This window comes from Cetorhinus maximus, chromosome 6 (assembly GCF_964194155.1).
Source record: "Cetorhinus maximus chromosome 6, sCetMax3.hap1.1, whole genome shotgun sequence".
NCBI classification, from domain to species: domain Eukaryota; kingdom Metazoa; phylum Chordata; class Chondrichthyes; order Lamniformes; family Cetorhinidae; genus Cetorhinus; species Cetorhinus maximus.
This window is the reverse complement of record NC_135884.1, coordinates 157,960,449-157,982,717: the sequence shown is the minus strand read 5'-3', so window position 1 is coordinate 157,982,717 and position 22,269 is coordinate 157,960,449. Positions and strand designations below refer to the sequence as shown.

General features: G+C 47.8%; 1 protein-coding gene across 3 annotated transcripts in view; it reads right to left on the bottom strand.

Moving 5' to 3' along the window:
- tango6 (transport and golgi organization 6 homolog (Drosophila)) overlaps positions 1–22,269 on the bottom strand; it is a 121,910-nt gene that overhangs the window by 31,696 nt on the left and 67,945 nt on the right. For all 3 annotated transcript variants that reach the window (XR_013576977.1, XM_078544705.1, XM_078544706.1), the window contains one exon: positions 1,643–1,795. Coding sequence is in view for 2 of the 3 variants with exons in the window: in XM_078544705.1 (XP_078400831.1) it covers positions 1,643–1,795 (153 nt within the window). In the remaining variant the exon portion in view is untranslated. The remainder of the gene's footprint in view (positions 1–1,642; positions 1,796–22,269) is intronic.

The following is a 22,269-nucleotide window of genomic DNA, read 5'->3' as shown; positions in this document are numbered from 1 at the left end:
AGGTGGTAGAAAGGAGAAAAGGGGGGGTCAAGGGGGCGGGTGAGGGAGAGAGGGGCCATGGAGAAAGGGAGAGGGGAGACGCCCGGGTGGGGGTGATAGAAAGAAAGGGTGGGGGGAGAAAGGTGGGGGTCACGGGGGAGGGAGAGAGGAGAAAGGGGGTGCCGCGAGTGCGGGAAAGGGAGGAGTGGGGAGTGAGGGGTGAAAGAGAGAGATGGGGAGAGAGACAGTAATAGAGAGCAGAAAGCTGAATTAGTTACAGTAACCACAGTGTAATTCTAGCACTCCCTCTCTAACAGCACTGTGTTTGCATCTACACTACATGGACTGCAGCAGTTCAAGGCAGCAGCTCACCACCACTATCTCAGGGGCAATTAGGGATGGTAATAAACACCAGCCTTGCCAGTGATGTTCATATCCTATGAATGAACAAAATGTTGGAACAGATGGGATTTTTCGACATTGGGTTGGAGTGATGAGATTGGTGGCCATGTTCTGGGCGAGGGAAAGACAAAGGCTTCTTTGTGAGGACTGGGGAGAGCGCTGATAAGAAGCAGCCAACATTACCATGGCCAGTTGACACCTCCTGTCTCAGTTCTACTGCTGCAATGTGCACATGATGTGTTCAATTCTTAGATTGATCTTAGATTGATCTTCTCTTCTGTCAGTGAGTGAAGAGATCACTAACCACTGAGATCAATGGTTTTGTACACTGAATGCAATCAGAGATAACTGCAACAGGATCTCACAGCTCTATGATGAGAGATATCTGGCTCAGGCCATTCACTCACTCATTATTAAATTTAAACCACGGAACCCATGGTGCTGTAAGGCTGCAATGGCTGAATGTTAATTTGGCCCCCTGATGTTTGTAGGAGGCTTGACAATGCACTGATTTAATTATGTTAACATTTAAACAGTTTAAGTAGCTTAACCCCAAACCTGCCATGCTCATCCATTAGTGAGGATGAGTGCAGCTCCAACAAAACTCAAGAAGCTCAACAGCACCCAAGATGTAACAGCCTGCTTGAACAGCATTCAATCCATCACCTTAATCATTCGCTCCCACAGCAGAGTGGCTGCAGTGTACATCTACATCTTCAGCAACTTGTCAAGGCTCATTCAACAGCCCTCCATCTGTACCACCTAAGACGAGGGCAGCAGACACATGGGAACACCACCAGCAGCAAGCTCCCTTCCAAGCCACTCATCACCCTGAGCTGGAGCTATAATCACTGTTCCTTCACATTCACTGGGTTAAAATCTTGGAACTCCCTCCCTAACAGCACTGTGGGTTTACTGACACCACATGGACTGCAGTGGATGCAGGTGACGGCTCCTCACCACCTTCTCAAGGGCAATTAGGGATAGGCAATAAATGTTTGTCTAGCCTGCGATACTCAAATCCCTTGAACAAATAACAAAAAGTCTCTGTGGAGCGCTGTTACTAACTTTTCACCATTTAAATACTGCCAGAGACAGGGATTGGAATCAGAGAACAATAATCTTGGGCGGCAACAACAGCTCCGACTGTCCTGCTGACAGTGGCTGAGCATAGGAAATGTGCATATTCCAACTCCTCCACAGAAACCCATACATTGTTACCATGAGTAGGTATTAGCCCCGATAATCAATTCCCACTCACCCAATGCTCTTGTACTTCGCATCAGAACCTCTCCCATCTTCATCCTTGTCTCCACACACCTCGTTTTCTCAGCTCCTTGTGGTGAGGTGTGGTATTCGTCCAGTAGCCGTGGCAGGATCTGGGCTGGATACACGTCCGACAGCACTGACAGACCTGTGCAAAGGAGGTAGGGGAGTAATGGTAATGTCACTGGATTAGCAATGCAGAGGCCCAGGCTAATGCTCTGGGGATACGGATTTAAATCCCACCCTGGCAGCTGGTGCAATTTGAATTTAATTAAGAAAATCAGTAACGTTGACCATGAAGCTACTATCAATGCTGTTTAAAAACCCATCCAGTTCACTGCAGGAAATCGGTCATCCTTACCTGGTCTCGCTTACATGCAATTCCAGATCCACAGTAATGTGGTTGACTATAATGGCCTAGCAAGCCACTGAGTTCAAGATGGGAAACAAATGCTGCCTTTGCCAGCAACACCCACATCCCATGAAAGAACAAATTTGAAAAAAAATTGACCTTCAGTTCACATTTGGGTTATATATTAAGCTTCAGCCTAGGAAACAAAACTTGTCAGGCCAGTTGTGAGGCTGAACAGTGAGTGCGAGAGGTTCTGTCTCCCCACTTCTTGGAGTTGGATCAAATGCTGCTCCAACAGTTGAGATGATAGAATACCTACTAGCAGTAGAAGAGAGGGCTCTATTCTGTATCGAACCCCATGCTGAAACCTGTCCTGGGAGTGTTTGACAGGACAGGTGTACAAGGAGCTTTACTCTGTATGTAACCCGTGTGTACCTGCCCTTCGACTTTGTGATGGGACAGTGTAACAGGAGCCGTACACCATGCTGTAGCTGATTTATTTTTATTTGTTCATGGGATGTGGGCGTTGCTGGCTAGGCCAGCATTTATTGCCCATTCTTAATTGCCCTTGAGGGGAGGCATAGTGGTGTTGTCGCTGGACTAGTAATCCAGAGACCCAGGGTAATGCTCTGGGGAACAGGGTTCGAATCCCGTCATGGCAGATGGTGGAATTTGAATTCAGTAAATATCTGGAATTAAAAGCCTAATGACCATGAAATCATTGTCAATTGTTGTAAAAACCCATCTGGTTCACTAATATCCTTTAGGGAAGGAAACTTGTCAACCTTACCTGGTCTGGCCTACATGTGACTCCAGACCCACAGCAATGTGATTGACTCTTAAATGGGCTAGCAAGCCACTCAGTTGTAACAAACCATTACAAAGTCACAAAAAGGGAATGAAACCGGACAGACAACCCTGCATTGACCTAGGCACCGGAAACGACAACAGCAATTGCAGCTCTGTCTACTCTGCAAAGTCCAACTTACTAACATTTGGGGGCTGGTGCCAAAATTGGGAGAGCTCTCATACAGACTAGTCAAGCAACAGCCTGACATGGTCATCCTCACGGAATCATACCTTACAGATAATGTCCCAGACACCACTATCACCATCCCTGAGTATGCCCTGTCCCACCGGCAGGACAGACCCAGCAGAGGTGGCGGCACAGTGGTATACAGTCGGGAGGGAGTTGCCCTGGGAGTCCTCAACATCGACTCTGGACCCCATGAAGTCTCACAGCATCAGGTTAAACAAGGGCAAGGAAACCTCTTGCAGATTACCACGGACTGCCCTCCCTCAGCTGATGAATCAGTGCTCCTCCATGTTGAACACCACTTGGAGGAAGCACTGAGGTTGGCAAGGGTGCAGAATGTTCTCTGGGTGGGGGACTTCAATGTCCAACACCAAGAGTGGCTCAGTAGCACCACTACTGACCGAGCTGGCCATGTCCTAAAGGACATAGCTGCTAGACTGCATCTGGGACAGGTGGTGAGGGAACCAACAAGAGGGAAAAACATACTTGACCTCATCCTCACCAACCTGCCTGCCACAGATGCATCTGTCCATGACAGTATCAGTAGGAGTGACCGGTCCCGCCTTCACATTGAGGGTACCTTCCATCGTGTTGTGTGGCACTACCACCTAAATTTCGAACAGATCGAGCAACTCAAGACCGGGCGCCCATGAGGTGCTGTGGGCCATCAGCAGCAGCAGAATTATACTCGAACACAAACTGTAACCTCATGGCCCAGCATATCCCCCCTCTACCATTATCTACCAGGGGATCGAACCTGGTTCAATGAAGAGTGAAGGAGGGCATGCCAGGAGCAGCACCAGGCATACCTAAAAATGAGGTGTCAACCTGGTGAAGCTATAACACAGGATTACTGCATGTCAAACAGCGTAAGAAGCAAGTGATAGACAGAGCTAAGCAATCCCACAACCAACGATCAGATCTAAGCTCTGCAGTCCTGCCACATCCAGTCGTGAATGGTGGTGAACAATTAAACAACTCACTGGAGCAGGAGGCTCCACAAATATCCCCACCCTCAATGATGGAAGAGCCCAGCACATCAGTGCAAAAGATAAGACTGAGGCATTCGCAACAATCTTCAGCCAGAAGTTCTAAGTGGATGATCCATCTCGGCCTCCTCCAGAGGTCCCCAGCATCACAGATGCCAGTCTTCAGCCAATTTGATTCACTCCACATGATATCAAGAAAGGGCTGAAGGCATTGGATACTGCAAAGGCCATGGGCCCTGACAATATTCTAGCAATAGTACTGAAGACTTGTGCTCCAGAACTTGCCCCGCTCCTAGCCAAGCTGTTCCAGTACAGCTACAACACTGGTATCTACCCGGCTATGTGGAAAATTGCCCAGGTATGTCCTGTACATAAAAGCAGGGCAAATCCAACCTGGCCAATTACTGCCCCATCAGTCTACTCTCGATCATCAGTAAAGTAATAGAAGGGGTGATCAACAGTGCTATCGAGTGGCACTTGCTTAGCAATGGCCTGTTCACTGATGTCCAGTTTGGGTTCTGCCAGGCCACTCAGTTCCTGACCTCATTACAGTCTTGGTTCAAACGTGGAAAAAAGAGCTGAACTCCAGAGGTGAGGTGAGAGTGACTGCCCTTGACATCAAGGCAGTATTTGACCGAGTGTAGCATCAAGGAACCCTAGCAAAACTGGAGTCAATTGGAGTCAGGGAGAAAATTCTCCGCTGGTTGGAGTTATACCTAGCACATGGGAAGATGGTTGTGGTTGTTGGAGGTCAGTCAGCTCAGCTCCAGGACATCACTGCAGGAGTTCCTCAGGGTCGTGTCCTCGGCCCAACCATCTTCAGCTGCTTCATCAGTGACCTTCCTTCCATCATAAGGTCAGAAGTGGGGATGTTCGCTGATGATTGCACAATGTTCAGCACCATTCGTGACTCCTCAGATACTGAAGCAATACACGTCCAAATGCAGCAAGATCTGGACAATATCCAGGCTTAGGCTGACAAGTGGCAAGGAACATTCGTGCCACACAAGTGTCAGGTAATGACCATTTCCAACAAGAGAGAATCCAACCATCGCCCCTTGATGTTTAATGGCATCACCATCATTGAATCCCCATCTATCAACATCCTGGGGGTTACCATTGACCAGAAACTGAACTGAACTAGCCATATAAATACTGTGGCTACAAGAGCAGGTCAGAGGCTAGGAATCCTGCGATGAGTAACCCACCTCCTGACTCCCCAAAGCCTGTCCACAATTTACAAGGCACAAGCCAGGAGTGTGATGCAATACTCCCCACTTGCCTGGATGAGTGCAGCTCCCACAACACTCAAGAAGCTTGACACCATCTAGGACAAAGCAGCCTGCTTGATTGGCACCACATCCACAAACATTTACTTCCTCTACCACCAATGCACAGAGGCAGCAGTGTGTACCATCTACAAGATGTACTGCAGGAATTCACCAAGGCTCCTTCGACAGGATCTTCCAAACCCATGACCACTACCACCAGAAGGACAAGGGCAGCAGACACATGGGAACACCACCACCTGGAGATTCCCCTCCCAGCCACTCACCATCCTGACTTGGAAATATATCACTGTTCCTTCACTGTCGCTGGGTCAAATCCTGGAACCCCCTCGCTAACAGCACTGTGGGTGTACCTACACCACGTGGACTGCAGCGGTTCAAGGAGGCAGCTCACCATCACTTTCTCAAAGGAAACTAAGGATGGGCAATAAATGCTGGCCCAGCCAGGGAAGCCCACATCCCCTGGATGAATAATAAAAAAGAATGGTGGTGGTGAGCTGCCTTCTTGAACATTGGGACTGATGGGATGATGATACTCAGTTGATGAAATGGAAGGTGTTTTATGCTGCAAATAGATCAGCACAAGATTCAGAAAAACAAAGGGAAAACAACATATACTCAGTGAACTGATATTACACAACAAAAGTGACCTCAATATTTAAAACAGGGGGATCAAAGCAGTTCCTCAATTAATGTGTTTAGTTAGTTACATGAAAAGTATGTGTAGGTGTCTGGAAAAATTAAGATAAATGGGAGTTGCTGTTGAGACTTGAAGGAAGCCCGGTTTTGCGCAATTGGTCATAAATTACACATAATTGCAGAGAAATTTCACCATCCCGGGAAGTAATTTAAAGAAGTTATAATATTAAACACTTAGGTTGTAATTCCTTAAGTTTAGAAGGTCAAGCAGAAGTCTACTTGGGGTGTTTAAAAATGCTAAAAGGATTTGATAGTGTGGATATAGAGAAATGATTGCCTCTGGTGGGGAAATCCAGAAAAAGGATTTAAAATTATAGCCAGGCAATTCAGAGGGGGAAATCAGGATTCACTTTTTCACAAAAAGGGTGATGGAAATGCGGAATTCTTTGGGTACAAATGTAGTTGAGGTACAGATCAGTCATGATCGAATTGCTACCTAGCTTGAGACCTGTGTTCTTTATTGATCAGAGCACCAACATTTGAAGGCCAAGCCATCATCTTGGAGTCAGTCACTTGCCAGCAAGCATAGTAATTTCAACAAAGTAGCAGACCATTTGGCCCATCTGTATGTGTTGGTGGTTAACTTCTACATGACCAGTAGTTCTGATCCTGTTCCCATTAGTTGCCAAATCCCTTTATCCCTCTTTCCTTCACCCACCTGTTTAACCTCATCACTAAGTGGAACAATTCTCAATCCTTGTTTCTAAATGAAACTCGACAGCTCTTTCAGTTCCAATGAGCTCCGTTTGCCTTTTCCCATTTCTTCCCACCAAACCCATCCCGTCCCTCAAACTCTTAACTCTACCCAAAGCCGGATTCAGAATGATCTGAAAGCTGTTCCCAATCAGAAGCGTCTCTGCCTCTCTACTACAAAGTTATGGATATGTCTTCATTTGCTCCCATGCTTAGTGCTGTTCTGGATGTTCCCCACTTATCCTCCTAGGTTGTAAATGCTCTTCCTACAATATACTTTTATACAGCACTTTTAATATACAACATCCTACAACAGGAGCACAATCAGACAAAAATTGACACCAAGTCAAAGAAGCAAACAGGTCAATGAGATAGTTTTAAGGCCTAAAAAGGGGATAGGTATAGAGACAGAGAGCTGTAGGAAAGCAATTTCAGACGGGTCAAATGAGACAAAAAGATTGCAAACAATTGAGTGTGGTTCACCATGTCAAAGACTACAGTGAGGATGAGAGCGAGGGTGAGGGCAAGGTCACAGTCACAGGGTTGTGGTGTGGCAGGGGGGGAAACCTGAATGGAGAGTTAAATATGGAAAGATGGACATGAACTTTGCAGAGGAGAGGGAGCTTGGAGCTAGTTTTCAAAGACCCAGGTGTTGAGGATGGGGGAATGAAGGCAATGGTTCTGAAAGGAAGGGGGACAGTAACTGTGGGGCCAGGAAAGGAAGTTGGGTGTTCAGAAGTTTAGTGGGAATGGGGGTTGGGAGCAGGACATGAGTCTAATGGTCAAGGTAAATTTGGAGAGGGCATAATGGGAGATCCGAGAGAAACTAGAGAAAGAGTTTACACACTTCACTCTACCTGAAGGCAGTGTTGAAATCAAACACTCATCGCTACCCTTCCTACTGGAATTCCGTTTCCTAGAATTTCAAAACCTGAGAACTCATCATTTTCCACCTCATGTTTATAATTAACTGACCTAATAACAACTACTCTTTACACGAGAGAGTTCCAAATTTCTACCACTCTTTATCTGTAGAAATGCTTCCTAATTTTACTCCTGAAAGATCTGGCTCCAAATTTGACACTATGCTCACTAGTCCTAGACTCCACAACAGCGGAAAGAGTTTCTCACTATTGGTATGCCCACGACAGGCATGACGCTATTACAAACTTTAAAGCTATATTTTTAAAAGTGGACACCAAAAGCTGTTTAAGATGGAGAATGTCATGTGACTTGGCAGTATCCAGCTCCAGACAATCCTGAAACTCAAGTAAATACCTAGGGCAGAGTTTTGCCCTTGTCGGGCAGGCTCGGTGGAGATGGACAGGAAGCCGACCGCCACTCGTGATTGGGGCTGGACTGTAATTTCACGCTGGCCAATTAAGGACCGCCCAGCGTGAAACACGTGCTGCAGCGCTCAGCACTGCCTGTGCCGGGGTGGGAGAGGGTGGCGAGCGGGGAACTTGGCGAATGGACACAGGTGCGCGCTGGAAAAGCTCCCTGAGGCACAGAGCTGCTTCAGAGAGATGAAGAGTTCTGAGAAACAAAAATAAAAAAATTTTAAATGTCAAAAAACATGTCCCTCATGTGACTCTGTCACATGAGAAGGGACATGTTATGAATGATATGTAAAACTTTAAAAAATTTTATTTTTATTTGCTGTTGGAAACCTCATCCTGCCCAATAGACCTTCTAATTGTCGGCAGGCGTGTTGCCGATTCCCGTGCGCGCCCGCTGACTGAACTATTGCGCAACTGCACGTTGATGTCGAAATGCTCGCCCGATGTCATCGCGTGTCATTTCACACTGAGCAGGTTGGGAACGCGGCCGCCGAGGTGAAAATTCTGCCCCTAATTAAAATATGGACAATCACAGCCACTTGTGAAATTCACACATCCCTTTGGTAAAGATGTACGGACAGAAAGGACTCCGGACAATAGAGATGTCGAAACTCAATGGGTTCTAGACGAATATGAAATGGATTTCATCGAGCTTTCATTGTATTGTGATGGCTCCTCATTCTAAACACAGGCCTTGGCTGTCTGAAACCCTTGGTGTGAAAAGCCACAACACAGGATGTTACCGGTCTAACACAACACCTTATTTGGAAAAGGACTTTGGACTTGTCACAGCTCACATGGGTAAGGCTTTGTTTGTTACCTGCTTTTAAATTCTAACAGCAAAAGCTGTTCTGAGACAGATAGCTTTAGAAACACCTTTTTAAGCCATTAAACCAGCTGCAAGACAACTACACAGTCAAGGTAATATACAGCTATACCTCAAAAGTGGGAAAAGGGCCCTTCCCCCAACCTGTCCCAACTTCAAGTTCACCTAAGAACCGGCCTTCTGGCAATTCAACTTCAAGAATCCTCGAAGCTTACTGAGAATCCTCTGCTTTTACAAGGCCTCCAATCCAGCTAAAGCATCAATTCATCCAAGAAACTATAGGCCTGCTATGACAGAGACTGAAATAATTCCAGATTGTAATTGTTTTGTTTTTATCTTCATCTGTATCTATTATTTGTGTGTGAGATAGTGTGTGTAAGATGTGGTGTTTAAACCTCTGAGACAAGTGTGTGCTAATAAATGAGCTTCTTCATTTTTAAAGGTGCAAAAGTTTGCTGCTGGAAATCATTTAAATTGGGACAACTCATTCCGAGGGCAAGAAAACACACTAAGCTCATACATTTGAACACTTTGATCACAGACAACAATAAAACACAAACTCAGTCCATGACACTATATACCCTGCCTGTTCCCTTTAATATCTTTAAAAGATCAAGTCACCCCTTAAACTTTTAAGTTCCAGGAAATGCAACCAACCTCCCCGCTCATAATTTAACTCTTGGAGATCAGCTGTCATTCTGGCAAATCTACGCTGTACTCCCTCCAAGGATGATATATCCTTTCTAAGGATGAAATCTGCTCTGCCTGCATGATGTATGCTGATTAAACCTTCACTCTCTGGGTAGACTGTGTATTGACTGGACCCTCTTTTTCTCTCTGCTCATGTTATGTGACATCTGTACCGCCTCTCTTGTAGAATAAAATACTGCATCTCAGTTTCTTGTTGGCTATTTGACACAATGATGAGGATTACTCTCTCAACTCCCAAAAGAAAAGTCACATCGGTGCAGCAATCTATCCTGTCAAACAGAATTTAAGTACAAAAACAGGTCATCCAACCAAAGAGATCCAATGTTTATGCTCCACGTGAGCCTCCTCCTACCCCTCTTCATCTCACTCTATCACTCCCAGGTACTTACTTACAGATTCTAACCACTTGTTGCAAATAAAATTTTTTCATGTCGCCATTGTTTCATTTGCCAATCAACCTAAATTGGTGTCCTCTGGTTCTCGATACTTTCCCCAATGGGAACAATTTCTCCCTATATACTCTGCTCAGACCCCCCATTATTTGAAAACCTCTATCAAATCTCTGCTGAATCTTCTCTTCTCCGAGGAAAACAGTCCCAGCTTCTCCAAATGTAACTGATGTTCCTCATCCCTGGAATTCTATCCGACCTACCTGTTCCTTTTAATATAATGAAAACTTATATCAAATCAACCCTTTAACATATTCTGGGGAGGCAGTGGATTAGTGGTATTGTAACTAGACTAGTAATTCATTGACCCAGGGTAATGCTCTGGGGACCCAGGTTCGAATCCCACCAAGGCAGATGGTGAAAACTGAATTCAATAAAATTCTGGAATTAAAAGTCTAATGATAACCATGAAACTAACATTGATTGGTTTTTAAAACCAATCTAGTTCACTAATGTCCTTTAGGGAAAGAAATTTGCTGTCCTTACCTGGTCTGACCTACATGTGACTCCAGACCAACAGCAATGTGGTTGGCTCTTAAAAAATTTCCTCTGAACAAGGGCAACTAGGGATGGGCAATAAATGCTGGCCTAGCCAGCGAGGTCCACATCCCATGAACAAATTTTTAAAAACTCTAGTTTGTGTAATCTCTCCTTGTAATTTAACTCTTGGAAGTCCAATTTGTTTGAAGCGTCTAGGTGAGGCTTGTTAAGACTTGTCTGTGTTAAATCTGCAACTGCTACACCAAACTTCTTCTCTCGGAAGTTGCTCCTCCTCCACCCCCATCTCACAGCTCAACACTATTGTCTATCCTCCCCAGCTCCTCCTCCACCCCCATCTCACAGCTCAACACTATTGTCTATCCTCCCCAGCTCCTCCTCCGCCCCCATCTCACAGCTCAACACTATTGTCTATCCTCCCCAGCTCCTCCTCCGCCCCCATCTCACAGCTCAACACTATTGTCTATCCTCCCCAGCTCCTCCTCCGCCCCCATCTCACAGCTCAACACTATTGTCTATCCTCCCCAGCTCCTCCTCCGCCCCATCTCACAGCTCAACACTATTGTCTATCCTCCCCAGCTCCTCCTCCGCCCCCATCTCACAGCTCAACACTATTGTCTATCCTCCCCAGCTCCTCCTCCACCCCCATCTCACAGCTCAACACTATTGTCTATCCTCCCCAGCTCCTCCTCCGCCCCCATCTCACAGCTCAACACTATTGTCTATCCTCCCCAGCTCCTCCTCCGCCCCCATCTCACAGCTCAACACTATTGTCTATCCTCCCCAGCTCCTCCTCCGCCCCCATCTCACAGCTCAACACTATTGTCTATCCTCCCCAGCTCCTCCTCTGCCCCCATCTCACAGCTCAACACTATTGTCTATCCTCCCCAGCTCCTCCTCCGCCCCCATCTCACAGCTCAACACTATTGTCTATCCTCCCCAGCTCCTCCTCCGCCCCCATCTCACAGCTCAACACTATTGTCTATCCTCCCCAGCTCCTCCTCCGCCCCCATCTCACAGCTCAACACTATTGTCTATCCTCCCCAGCTCCTCCTCTGCCCCCATCTCACAGCTCAACACTATTGTCTATCCTCCCCAGCTCCTCCTCTGCCCCCATCTCACAGCTCAACACTATTGTCTATCCTCCCCAGCTCCTCCTCTGCCCCCATCTCACAGCTCAACACTATTGTCTATCCTCCCCAGCTCCTCCTCTGCAAGATTCACAGTGTTGGCCACCCCACGGCCTCAGTTCTCACTGAGAGTTTAGACTGAGTGATGGTGGGCTATTTGATCCATAAGATCACCACAGTTGTAGCTAATATTATTCTCATCCAATTTCCACATATCTGCATGTTCCAGTAGGCAGGAGTGGGACTCCAGCTGAATTTCAATACAACCCAGCTCGTGTCCTCAGCTCAGAGGAGCTATTGCAGTGCAGACCAGAGGCAGAGCCCAGGACATTTTGCTTGTGCATCCCAGATACGAAATGATATACCAGCAGTAGGCAGCTTCAGTGCTTCCTGCTCCCTGGAACTGACTGATCCAGGAGGTGAATCTGTGTAAGCAGCAGTCAGACCATGAGCTTTGCATTGTACAAAACTGCACTTCTTCATCGCCCTGTGCCGGCTCTTGGAAAGAGCTATTCACTTCCCAGCTCTTTCCCCATAACTACATAAACATTCCCCTTCAATTATTTAGCCAATTTTCTTTTGAAAATGATTGTTGTATCTGCTTCCACTGTCCCTTCAGGCAGTGCATGCCAGATCACACAACTCATTGCGTAAAAACAATTCTCATCTCGACTCTGGTTACCAAGCTTTCAGTCACTGGAACAGTTTCTTTGCATTTACTCTATCAAAACACCTGATAATACCAAACATCTTGATTAAATTTCCCCTTAACCTTCTCTGCTCCAAGGAGAACAATCCCAGCTACTCCAGTCTCTTCACATTAACTGAACTCCCTCATACTTCTCTTGGCAGTTTGCAGCGAATGCTGGGAATTGTAGTTTGTAATAGCCACATATCAGGACTAAACGGAATTCCAGCTCCCAGAAGAAATGTTCCAAAACCACCCAAACCATCAACATAACCACAGGCTTGCCTTTCAGGTAATCTACATGATGGAAGTTTCTAGATTAAATTGTTACTTCAAACTGAAATATAATCCTCCCAGCCTCAGGGAAACACAGACTGCAGGCAACTCCTTCAGGCCTCACTGAGATTGAACAACAGACACCATTAATAAAATAAGCAAGATTACTGGTCCTTCCAATGAACTGCGGGGTCAAACCGCTCTCATCTCTAAGAGGGTTTTTTTGATGAAAGTTAATTAATCATTAAGTCTGTTTATTCAGAGTTAGAACAGGGTGTTGTCCATCTTACAGTTTGAAGAACAAGAAATTGGTCGGAAATTCAGAGAATGCTGGACATTAAATGCATCAAAGTGACTGTGAAATGGATTTGGATGCCCTCCCACCCGCTCTTCAACCTGATAAGATTTCTCTGCTTTGCTCCATCAGATTATTGAGAACCTGCTCACAGAAATAGAAACAACCCATAATAGTCTACTCTGTGCACAAGCCAAGCTGCAACGCTGGGGTTAAACTCAGATCCATTCTGTCTTGCATGCAATGGGTGGGACACATACGCACAGCTGGAATAGTAAGAAGCTGAAATCTTGAAAACAGGTTTGTCCAACTCACTAGTGAGTCTATCAGCAAGAAATGCAGAGAGAAACTACTCTGTCATTGGACAGAGTCCAACAGTGCAAACGTGTGTTTTAAACTAAGTTCCAAGCCAGGAGGGGCCGAGGGGCGAGAGGCAGGGAGAGGGAGAGGGAGGGAGAGAGCGTGAGGGGCAGGGAGAGGGAGGGAGGGCGAGGGGCAGGGAGAGGGAGGGAGGGCGAGAGGGAGGGAGAGGGAGGGAGGGCGAGAGGGAGGGAGAGGGAGGGAGGGCGAGGGGCAGGGAGAGGGAGGGAGGAAGGGAGGGCGAGGGGCAGGGAGAGGGAGGGAGGGAGGGAGAGGGGCAGGGAGAGGGAGGGAGGGAGGGAGAAGGGCAGGGAGAAGGAGGGAGGGCGAGGGGCGGGGGGAGAGCGCGAGGGGCGAGGGGCGGGGGGAGAGCGCGAGGGGCGAGGGGCGGGGGAGAGCGCGAGGGGCGGGGGGAGAGCGCGAGGGGCGGGGGGAGAGCGCGAGGGGCGGGGGGAGAGCGCGAGGGGCGGGGGGAGAGCGCGAGGGGCGGGGGGAGAGCGCGAGGGGCGGGGGGAGAGCGCGAGGGGCGGGGGGAGAGCGCGAGGGGCGGGGGGAGAGCGCGAGGGGCGGGGGGAGAGCGCGAGGGGCGGGGGGAGAGCGCGAGGGGCGGGGGGAGAGCGCGAGGGGCGGGGGGAGAGCGCGAGGGGCGGGGGGAGAGCGCGAGGGGCGGGGGGAGAGCGCGAGGGGCGGGGGGAGAGCGCGAGGGGCGGGGGGAGAGCGCGAGGGGCGGGGGGAGAGCGCGAGGGGCGGGGGGAGAGCGCGAGGGGCGGGGGGAGAGCGCGAGGGGCGGGGGGAGAGCGCGAGGGGCGGGGGGAGAGCGCGAGGGGCGGGGGGGAGAGCGCGAGGGGCGGGGGGAGAGCGCGAGGGGCGGGGGGAGAGCGCGAGGGGCGGGGGGAGAGCGCGAGGGGCGGGGGGAGAGCGCGAGGGGCGGGGGGAGAGCGCGAGGGGCGGGGGAGAGCGCGAGGGGCGGGGGGGAGCGCGAGGGGCGGGGGGAGAGCGCGCGGGGCGGGGGGAGAGCGCGCGGGGCGGGGGGAGAGCGCGCGGGGCGGGGGGAGAGCGCGCGGGGCGGGGGGGAGCGCGAGGGGCGGGGGGAGAGCGCGAGGGGCGGGGGGATAGAGCGAAAATGTTAGACAAGCCTGCACTGAATGGATCCTGATGCCTATCCGGCCCCACTCTCCCAACTCCTCTCCCCAACAAACCCCATGGAAATTCATGACAGTCAACAGTAAAGATGCTGAGGATACATGAGGCTTTAATAAAATTCACGCCAACACTTTCAGGCACAGTTGGCTCGTTCCCTCAGCAGCACTGTTACAGTACTTACAATCTGATGTGAGGTCCCAGTTGCTGCTCATTGCAGACAGGTTTCCCCCAGCTCATACACTGTCCATCAAGCAATGACAGGGTTACTGTGTGCTGCACATCGATTACTTCAGGTGGTGGAGGTATATAGAATCTGAATAGAATCACAGGACAGCAACAGCACAGGAGGCCATTTGGCCTTTCATATCCTTGCTGGCCCTCTGCAAGATCTACTTAGCTAACCCCACTCTCCCACCTTTACACTGTAGCCCTGCAAACTTTTTCTTCTTCAGATAATTATCAAATTCTCTTTTGAAAGGCATGATTGATCCCGCCTCGATCACACTCTCAGGCAGTGCATTCCAGATCCTAACCATTCACCACATCAGTAAATTTTTCCTCATGTCACCTTTGGTTCTTTTGCCATTCAAATTAAATTGGTGACCTCTGGTTCACGATCCTTCCACCAACGGGAACAGTTTTTCTCTATCTACTCTGTCCAGGCCTCTCATGATTTTGAACACCTCTATCGAATCTCTTCTTAACCTTCTCTTCCTGAAGGAGAACAACCCCTGCTTCTCCAATCTATCCACGTAAATGAAACCCCTCATCCCTGGAACCATTCTTGTAAATATAGAAACATAGAAACTAGGAGCAGGAGTAGGCTATTCGGCCCTTCGAGGCTGCTCCGCCATTTAATATGATCATGGCTGATCCTCTGACTCAACACCATATTCCCATTTTCTCTCCATACCCCTTGATGCACCGAATCTCCAAAAATTTATCAATTTCTTTCTTGAATATACTCAGTGACCCGGCCTCCACAGCCTTCTGTGGTAGAGAATTCCACAGGTTCACCACCCTCTGAGTGAAGATATTTTTCCTCATCTCAGTCCTAAATGGCCTGCCCCGTATCCTGAGACTGTGGCCTCTGGTTCTAGACTCCCCAACCAGGGGAAACATCCTCTCTGCATCCAGTCTGTCCAGCCCTGTTAGAATTTTATACGTTTCAATCAGATCCCCTCTCACTCTTCTAAACTCTAGTGAATACAGGCCCAGTCAAACCAATCTCTCCTCATACGACAGTCCTGCCATCCCCAGTATCAGCCTAGTGAACCTTCGCTACACTCCCTCTATGGCAAATATATCAGCCTTTAATCTCATTAATTTCTCTAGTACCATTTTTTTTTACTAATATTGACTTTCTTCAATTCCTCCCTTTCACTAGACCCTTGGTTCCCTAACATTCCTGGGAAATTATTTGTGTCTTTTTTTATGAAGACAGAACCAATTCTTCTGCCATTTCTTTGTTCCCCATTATAATTTCCCCATTTCTGACTGTAAGGGACCTACATTTGTCTTCGCTAATCTTTTTCTCTTCACATATTTATAGAAGCTTTTACAGTCAGCTTTTATGTTCCTTACACGTTTACTCTCAAACTCCATTTTCCTCTTCTTGATCAATATTTTGTCCACTTTTGTTGAATTCTAAACTGCTCCCAATCCTCAGGCTTGCTGCTTTTTCTGGCAATTTTATATGTCTCTTCTTTGGATCTAATACTATCCCTAATTTCTTTTGTAAACCATGGTTGAGCCACCTTTCCTGGTTTATTTTTGCACCAGACAGGAATGAATAATTGTTGTAATTCATGCATATGTTCCTTAAATATTAGCCATTGCCTATCCACCATCAACCCTTTTAAGTACGGTTCCCCAATCCATCATTGCCAACTCACGCCTCATACCCTCGTAGTTCCCTTTATTTAGATTCAGGACCCTAGTTTCAAATCCAACTTCTTCACTCTCCGCCCTAATGAACAATTCTGTCATTTTATGGTTGCTCTTCCCCAAGGGACCTTGCACAACAAGATTGTTAATTAATCCTTTCTCATTGCACAATACCCAGTCTAGGATAGCCTGCTCTCTAGTTGGTTCCTCAACATATTGGTCTAAAAAACCCATCACGTACACACTCCAGGAGATCCTCCTCCACGGTATTATTGCTAGTTTGGTTTGCCCAATCTATATGTAGATTAAAGTCACCCATGATTACAGTTGTATCCTTATTGCGTCTCTAATTTCCTGCTTAATGCCTTTCCTTACATTTCCATTACTGTTTGGGGCCCTATAGACAACCCCCACCAAAGTTTTCTGCCCCATGGTGTTTCTTATCTCTACCCAAATAGATTGCACATCATGGTTTTCCAAACCAATATCCTTCCTCACTATTACATTGATTTCCTCCTTTACTAACAGGGCTACCCCACCTCCTTTCCCTATTTCTCTGTCCTTCCTAAATATTGAATACCCCTGAATGTTCAGTTCCCATCCTTGGACCCCCTGTAGCTATGTCTCCATAATTGCAACTATATATTTTGCACTATGACCCCATTTGTTTCTCGCCCATGCTTTTCTCTACCTTCCACTTTTGCTTCTTACTTTTCTGTCTTTTGTTTCTATCCTTGTTTCCCCTCCTCTGTCTCCCTGCTCAGGTTCCCATTCCCCTACCATTCTAGCTTAAACCATCCCCGACCGCTTCAACAAACTCCCGCCCCCCCCGCCCAAGGACATTGGTCCAAGTCCTGCCCAGATGCAACCCATCCTGTTTGTAATGGTCCCACCTTACCCAGAACCGGTCCCAATGTCCCAGGAATCTGAATCCCTCCCCGTTACACCATTTCTTCAGTCATGTATTCATCTGATATATCCTGTTATTTCTACTCTCACTAGCACATGGCACTGGTAGTAATCCTGAGATTACTACCTTTGAGGTCCTACTTTTTAATTTACATCCCAACTCCCTATCTTCAGCTTGTAGGACCTCATTCCTTGTTTTATCTATTTCATTTGTACCAATATGTACCACGGCCACTGGCTGTTCGCCCACCCCCTTCAGAATGCCCTGCAGCCTCTCCGAGACATCCTTGACCCTGGCACCAGGGAGGCAACATGCCATCCTGGACTCTCTTTTGCGGCCGCAGAAACGCCTGTCTGTTCCCCTTACTATTGAATCCCCTATCACTACAGCCCTGCCACTCTTCTTACGCCCCTCTTGTGCAGCAGAGCCACCCGTGGTGCCATGGACTTGGCACCTGCTGCTTTCCCCTGAGAAGTCGTCTCTCCCAATAGTATCCAAAACGGTGTATCTGTTAGAGAGGGGGATGGCCACAGGGGGCTCCTGTACTGCCTGCCTTCCTCTACTCTGCCTGGTGGTCACCCATCCACTTTCTGCCTGTTCAGTCTTTACCTGCAGTGTGACCACCTCACTGAACATACTGTCCACGATAATCTCAGCATCGCGGATACTCCACAGTGAATCCACCCGCAACTCCAGCTCTGAAATGTGGTTAGCCAGTAGCTGCAGCTGGACACATTTCCTGCACACATGGTCGGCAGGGACACTGGAAGTAAATTCCCACTTGGGCAGGAGGATATCACGGGTGTGAGCTCTGCTGCCATGACTTCCCTTTAGATTAAATTCGTTAGTTACTCCTTTTAAAGAATGCTAATTATGCAAGGGGCCTTATTCCACTTCCAACACTCCCACTACAGTCTAAAGTCCTCACCTTATTTTGTTTAAGCTCATGGATTGCAGCAATTTAATTAGTAGAAAAAATAGAAGTAGAAGTACTCACCTGACCCTGCTTACCAATCAGCTGCCTCCCTTGCGTCATCACTTTTCGAATCGTGACCTCCTCAACCCCGAGTCCAGCTCCCGCTCTTTTTAAATCTCCGCTCTGACTCTCAGCTCCCGCTCTTTTTAAATCTCCGCTCTGACTCTCAGCTCCTGCTCTTTTTAAATCTCTGCTCTGTCTCTCAGCTCCCGCTCTTTTTAAATCTCCGCTCTAACTCTCAGCTCCCGCTCTTTTTAAATCTCCGCTCTGTCTCTCAGCTCCCGCTCTTTTTAAATCTCCACTCTGTCTCTCAGCTCCCGCTCTTTTTAAATCTCTGCTCTGTCTCTCAGCTCCCGCTCTTTTTAAATCTCCGCTCTGACTCTCAGCTCCCGCTCTTTTTAAATCTCCTCTCTGACTCTCAGCTCCTGCTCTTTTTAAATCTCCGCTCTGACTCTCCGCTCCTGCTCTTTTTAAATCTCCGCTCTGACTCTCAGCTCCTGCTCTTTTTAAATCTCCGCTCTGTCTCTCAGCTCCCGCTCTTCTAAATCTCCGCTCTGACTCTCAGATCCCGCTCTTTTTAAATCTCCGATCTGACTCTCAGCTCCTGCTCTTTTTAAATCTCCGCTCTGACTCTCCGCTCCTGCTCTTTATAAATCTCCGCTCTGTCTCTCAGCTCCCGCCCTTCTAAATTTCCGCTCTGACTCTCAGCTCCTGCTCTTTTTAAATCTCCGCTCTGTCTCTCAGCTCCCGCTCTTTTTAAATCTCCGCTCTGTATCTCAGCTCCCGCTCTTTTTAAATCTCCGCTCTGACTCTCAGCTCCCGCTCTTTATAAATCTCCGCTCTGACTCTCTGATGCCTTCACATCCTTCTTAAAGAGTGGTGCCCAGAATTTGACACAATACTCCAGCTGAGACTGAACCAGTAATTTTTAAAGGTTCACCATAAGTTCCTTGTCTCTATATAAAGCCCAGGATTTGAAATGCTACCCTGGGATCTAAGTCGATCTGAGCGAGCAGACTCGATCTTGGTTTAACATCTCATCTGAAAGATGGCACTTCCAACAATGCAGCACTCCCTCACTCCTTCCCTGGCGTGTCAGATAGAGGTTTGTGTTCAAGTCCTGGAGTGGAACTTGAGCGCACAACCATCTGATTTCATAACATTCAAGGCTATGGGTCAGGTGCTGGTAAATGGGATTAGGTAGGTCGGTCAGGTGTTTCTCTCATGTTGGTGCAGACTCGATGGGCCAAGGGGCCTCTTCTGCACAGTGATTCTATGATCCCATTATCTTGCGCAATATCTGCCCATAGGGAATGTAGTGGGCCAGTAAAGGAAGGTTTATGCAGTAGCTGCATCGGGCAATTGTGTTCTAATTTATGCCAACCGGAGTTCAAAGATTCATGAGTCTGCACTGAGCATAGAATAAAACCCAACCCTGAATCTGGGCCAGTGGCTGTAGCAGTGCAAGGATGCTTGACAGGCTACCAGGTTTCTGTTCTATTTGATTGAAATGCTTGTGTCAGTTGTGGCTCGGTTGATGGCGCTCTCACTTCTGAATCAGAAGGTTGTGCCCTCAAGTTCCCTTCCAGGACTTGAACACAAATCTCTCTGCTGACACTCCAGGGAAGGAGTGAGGGAGTGCTGCATTGTTGGAAGTGCCATCTTTCAGATGAGATGTTAAACCGAGATCGAGTCTGCTCGCTCAGGTGGACTTAGATCCCAGGGTACCACTTCAAAGAAGTGCAGGGGAGCTATCCCAGTTGTCCTGGAAAATATTTATGCCTTAATCAATCTCTCAAACACATTATCTGGTCATTATCATGTTGCGATTTATGGAAGCTTACTGTGCACAACTGGCTGCCACAATTTTATCTTGGGATGTGGGTGTCACTGGCTGGGCCAGCATTTATTGGCCATCCCTAGTTGCCTTTGAGAATGTGGTGGTGAGCTGCCTTCTTGAATCGCTGCAGTCCATGTGGTGTAGGTACACCCACAGTGCCTGTTAGGAAGGGAATTCCAGGATTTTGACTCAGCAACAGTGAAGGAACGGCGATATATTTCCAAGTCAGGATGGTATGTGGCTTGGAGGGGAACTTCCAGGTGGTGGTGTTCCCATGTGTCTGCTGGCCTTGGCCTTCTAGATGGTAGCGGTTATGGGTTTGGAAGGTGCTGTTGAAGGAGGCTGGGCAAGTTGCTGCAGTGCATCTTGTAGATAGTACAAACTGCTGCTACTGTGCATCGGTGGTGGAGGGAGTGAATGACGAAGGTGGTGTTGAGGTGCCAGTTGAACAGGCTGCTTTGTTCTATTTGGTGTGTAGAGTGACATCAAGGCAGCATTTGACCATGTGTGGCATCAAGGAGCCCTAGTAGAACTGGAGTCAATGGGAATCAGGGGGAAAACTCTCCACTGGTTGGAGTCATATCTAGCACAAAGGAAAATGGTTGTGGTAGTTGGAGGTCAATCATCTCAGTCCCAAGACATCACTGCAGGAGTTCCTCAAGGTAGTGCCCTCGGCCCAACCATCTTCAGCTGCTTCAATGACCTTCCTTCCATCATAAGGTTAGAAGTGGGGATGTTCACTGATGATTGCACAATGTTCAGCACTATTTGTGACTCCTCAGATACTGAAGCAGTTCGTGCTCACATTCAGCAAGACCTGGACAACATTCAAGCTTAGGCTGATAAGTGGTAAGTAACATTCACGCCACGTAAATGCCAGACAATGACCATCTCGAATAAGAGAGAATCTAACCATCGTCCCTTGACATTCAATGGCATTACCATCACTGAATCCCCCACTATCAACATCCTGGGGGTTACCATTGACCAGAAACTGAACTGGACTAGCCATATAAATACTGTGGCTACAAGAGCAGGTCAGAAACTGAACTGGACTAGCCATATAAATACTGTGGCTACAAGAGCAGGTCAGAGGCTGGGAATTCTGCGGAGAGTAACTCACCTCCTGACTCCCCAAAGCCTGTCCATCATCTACAAGGTTCAAGTCAGGAGTGTGATGGAATACTCTCCATTTGCCTAAACGATGCTGCTCGAACAACACTCGATATCATCCAGGACAAAGCAGCCTGCTTGATTGGCACTCCGTCCACCACCTTAAACATTCACTCCCTCCACCACCAATGCACAATGGCAGCAGTGTGCACCATATACAAGATCCACTGCAGTAATTCACCAAAGCTCCTTCGAAAGCACTTTCAAAACTCTCAACTTCCACCACCTAGAAGGACAAGGGTAGCAGATGCATGGAAACACCACCACCCTCGTCCCTGTCCCCACTACCAGCCCTCGTCCATTCTCCTGGCCCTCGTACCTGCCCATTCTCCCCACCCGCTCTCCCCACATTCCCCTCCCACCACCTGCCTGTATTTACCATCCTCGTCCCTGCCTGCGTCTCCTGCAACTATAAACCCTCAAACCAAACTCTGTTCATCTCTTCACCTGCCCTGTCTATAAATGTTTAGATTGGCAGTTTGAACATTAAAATGTTTACATTGAAGAAAACCACAAGAAGAGGAGAAACGCTGTGTGGGCTGGATGTACACACATTTGCAAATTTTTAAAAATAATAAACTATTGTCAGTACAGGCCTGTTTACGTGCATTGTGGCATTGCTCCTCCCTGTTTTTCCAACTAACATGTATGCTTGATGAATCAAAGGGCACACTTTTAAAAATCACCTTCACTGTGATTTGTTTGGTTCCTGTTATGGAAATTATGAGCTTCACCCTGATATAGAATACACTGTCATACTGACACACTGCTCACAATACAGGTTTCTTTCCTGATGTTGCAGGATAATACATGCAACAGGATTTAATGCAAATCAGCAAATCACTGAGACACAGTAACTGGGACTAACTTGCGTCTGCTCTTGTGCAAGCTGACTGCAGCTGATGACATGACGGATCAGTGCGTTTCCATTTAATGCAGTTGTTATCATTTGAATTTCGCATGTAGCACACAGCATTCCAATGGTACAAAGCACACCTCAGTCTGGGACATGTTACAAGGCAGCTTATTCACCCAGGAAATTTCTCACACTAAGTTTCTAGT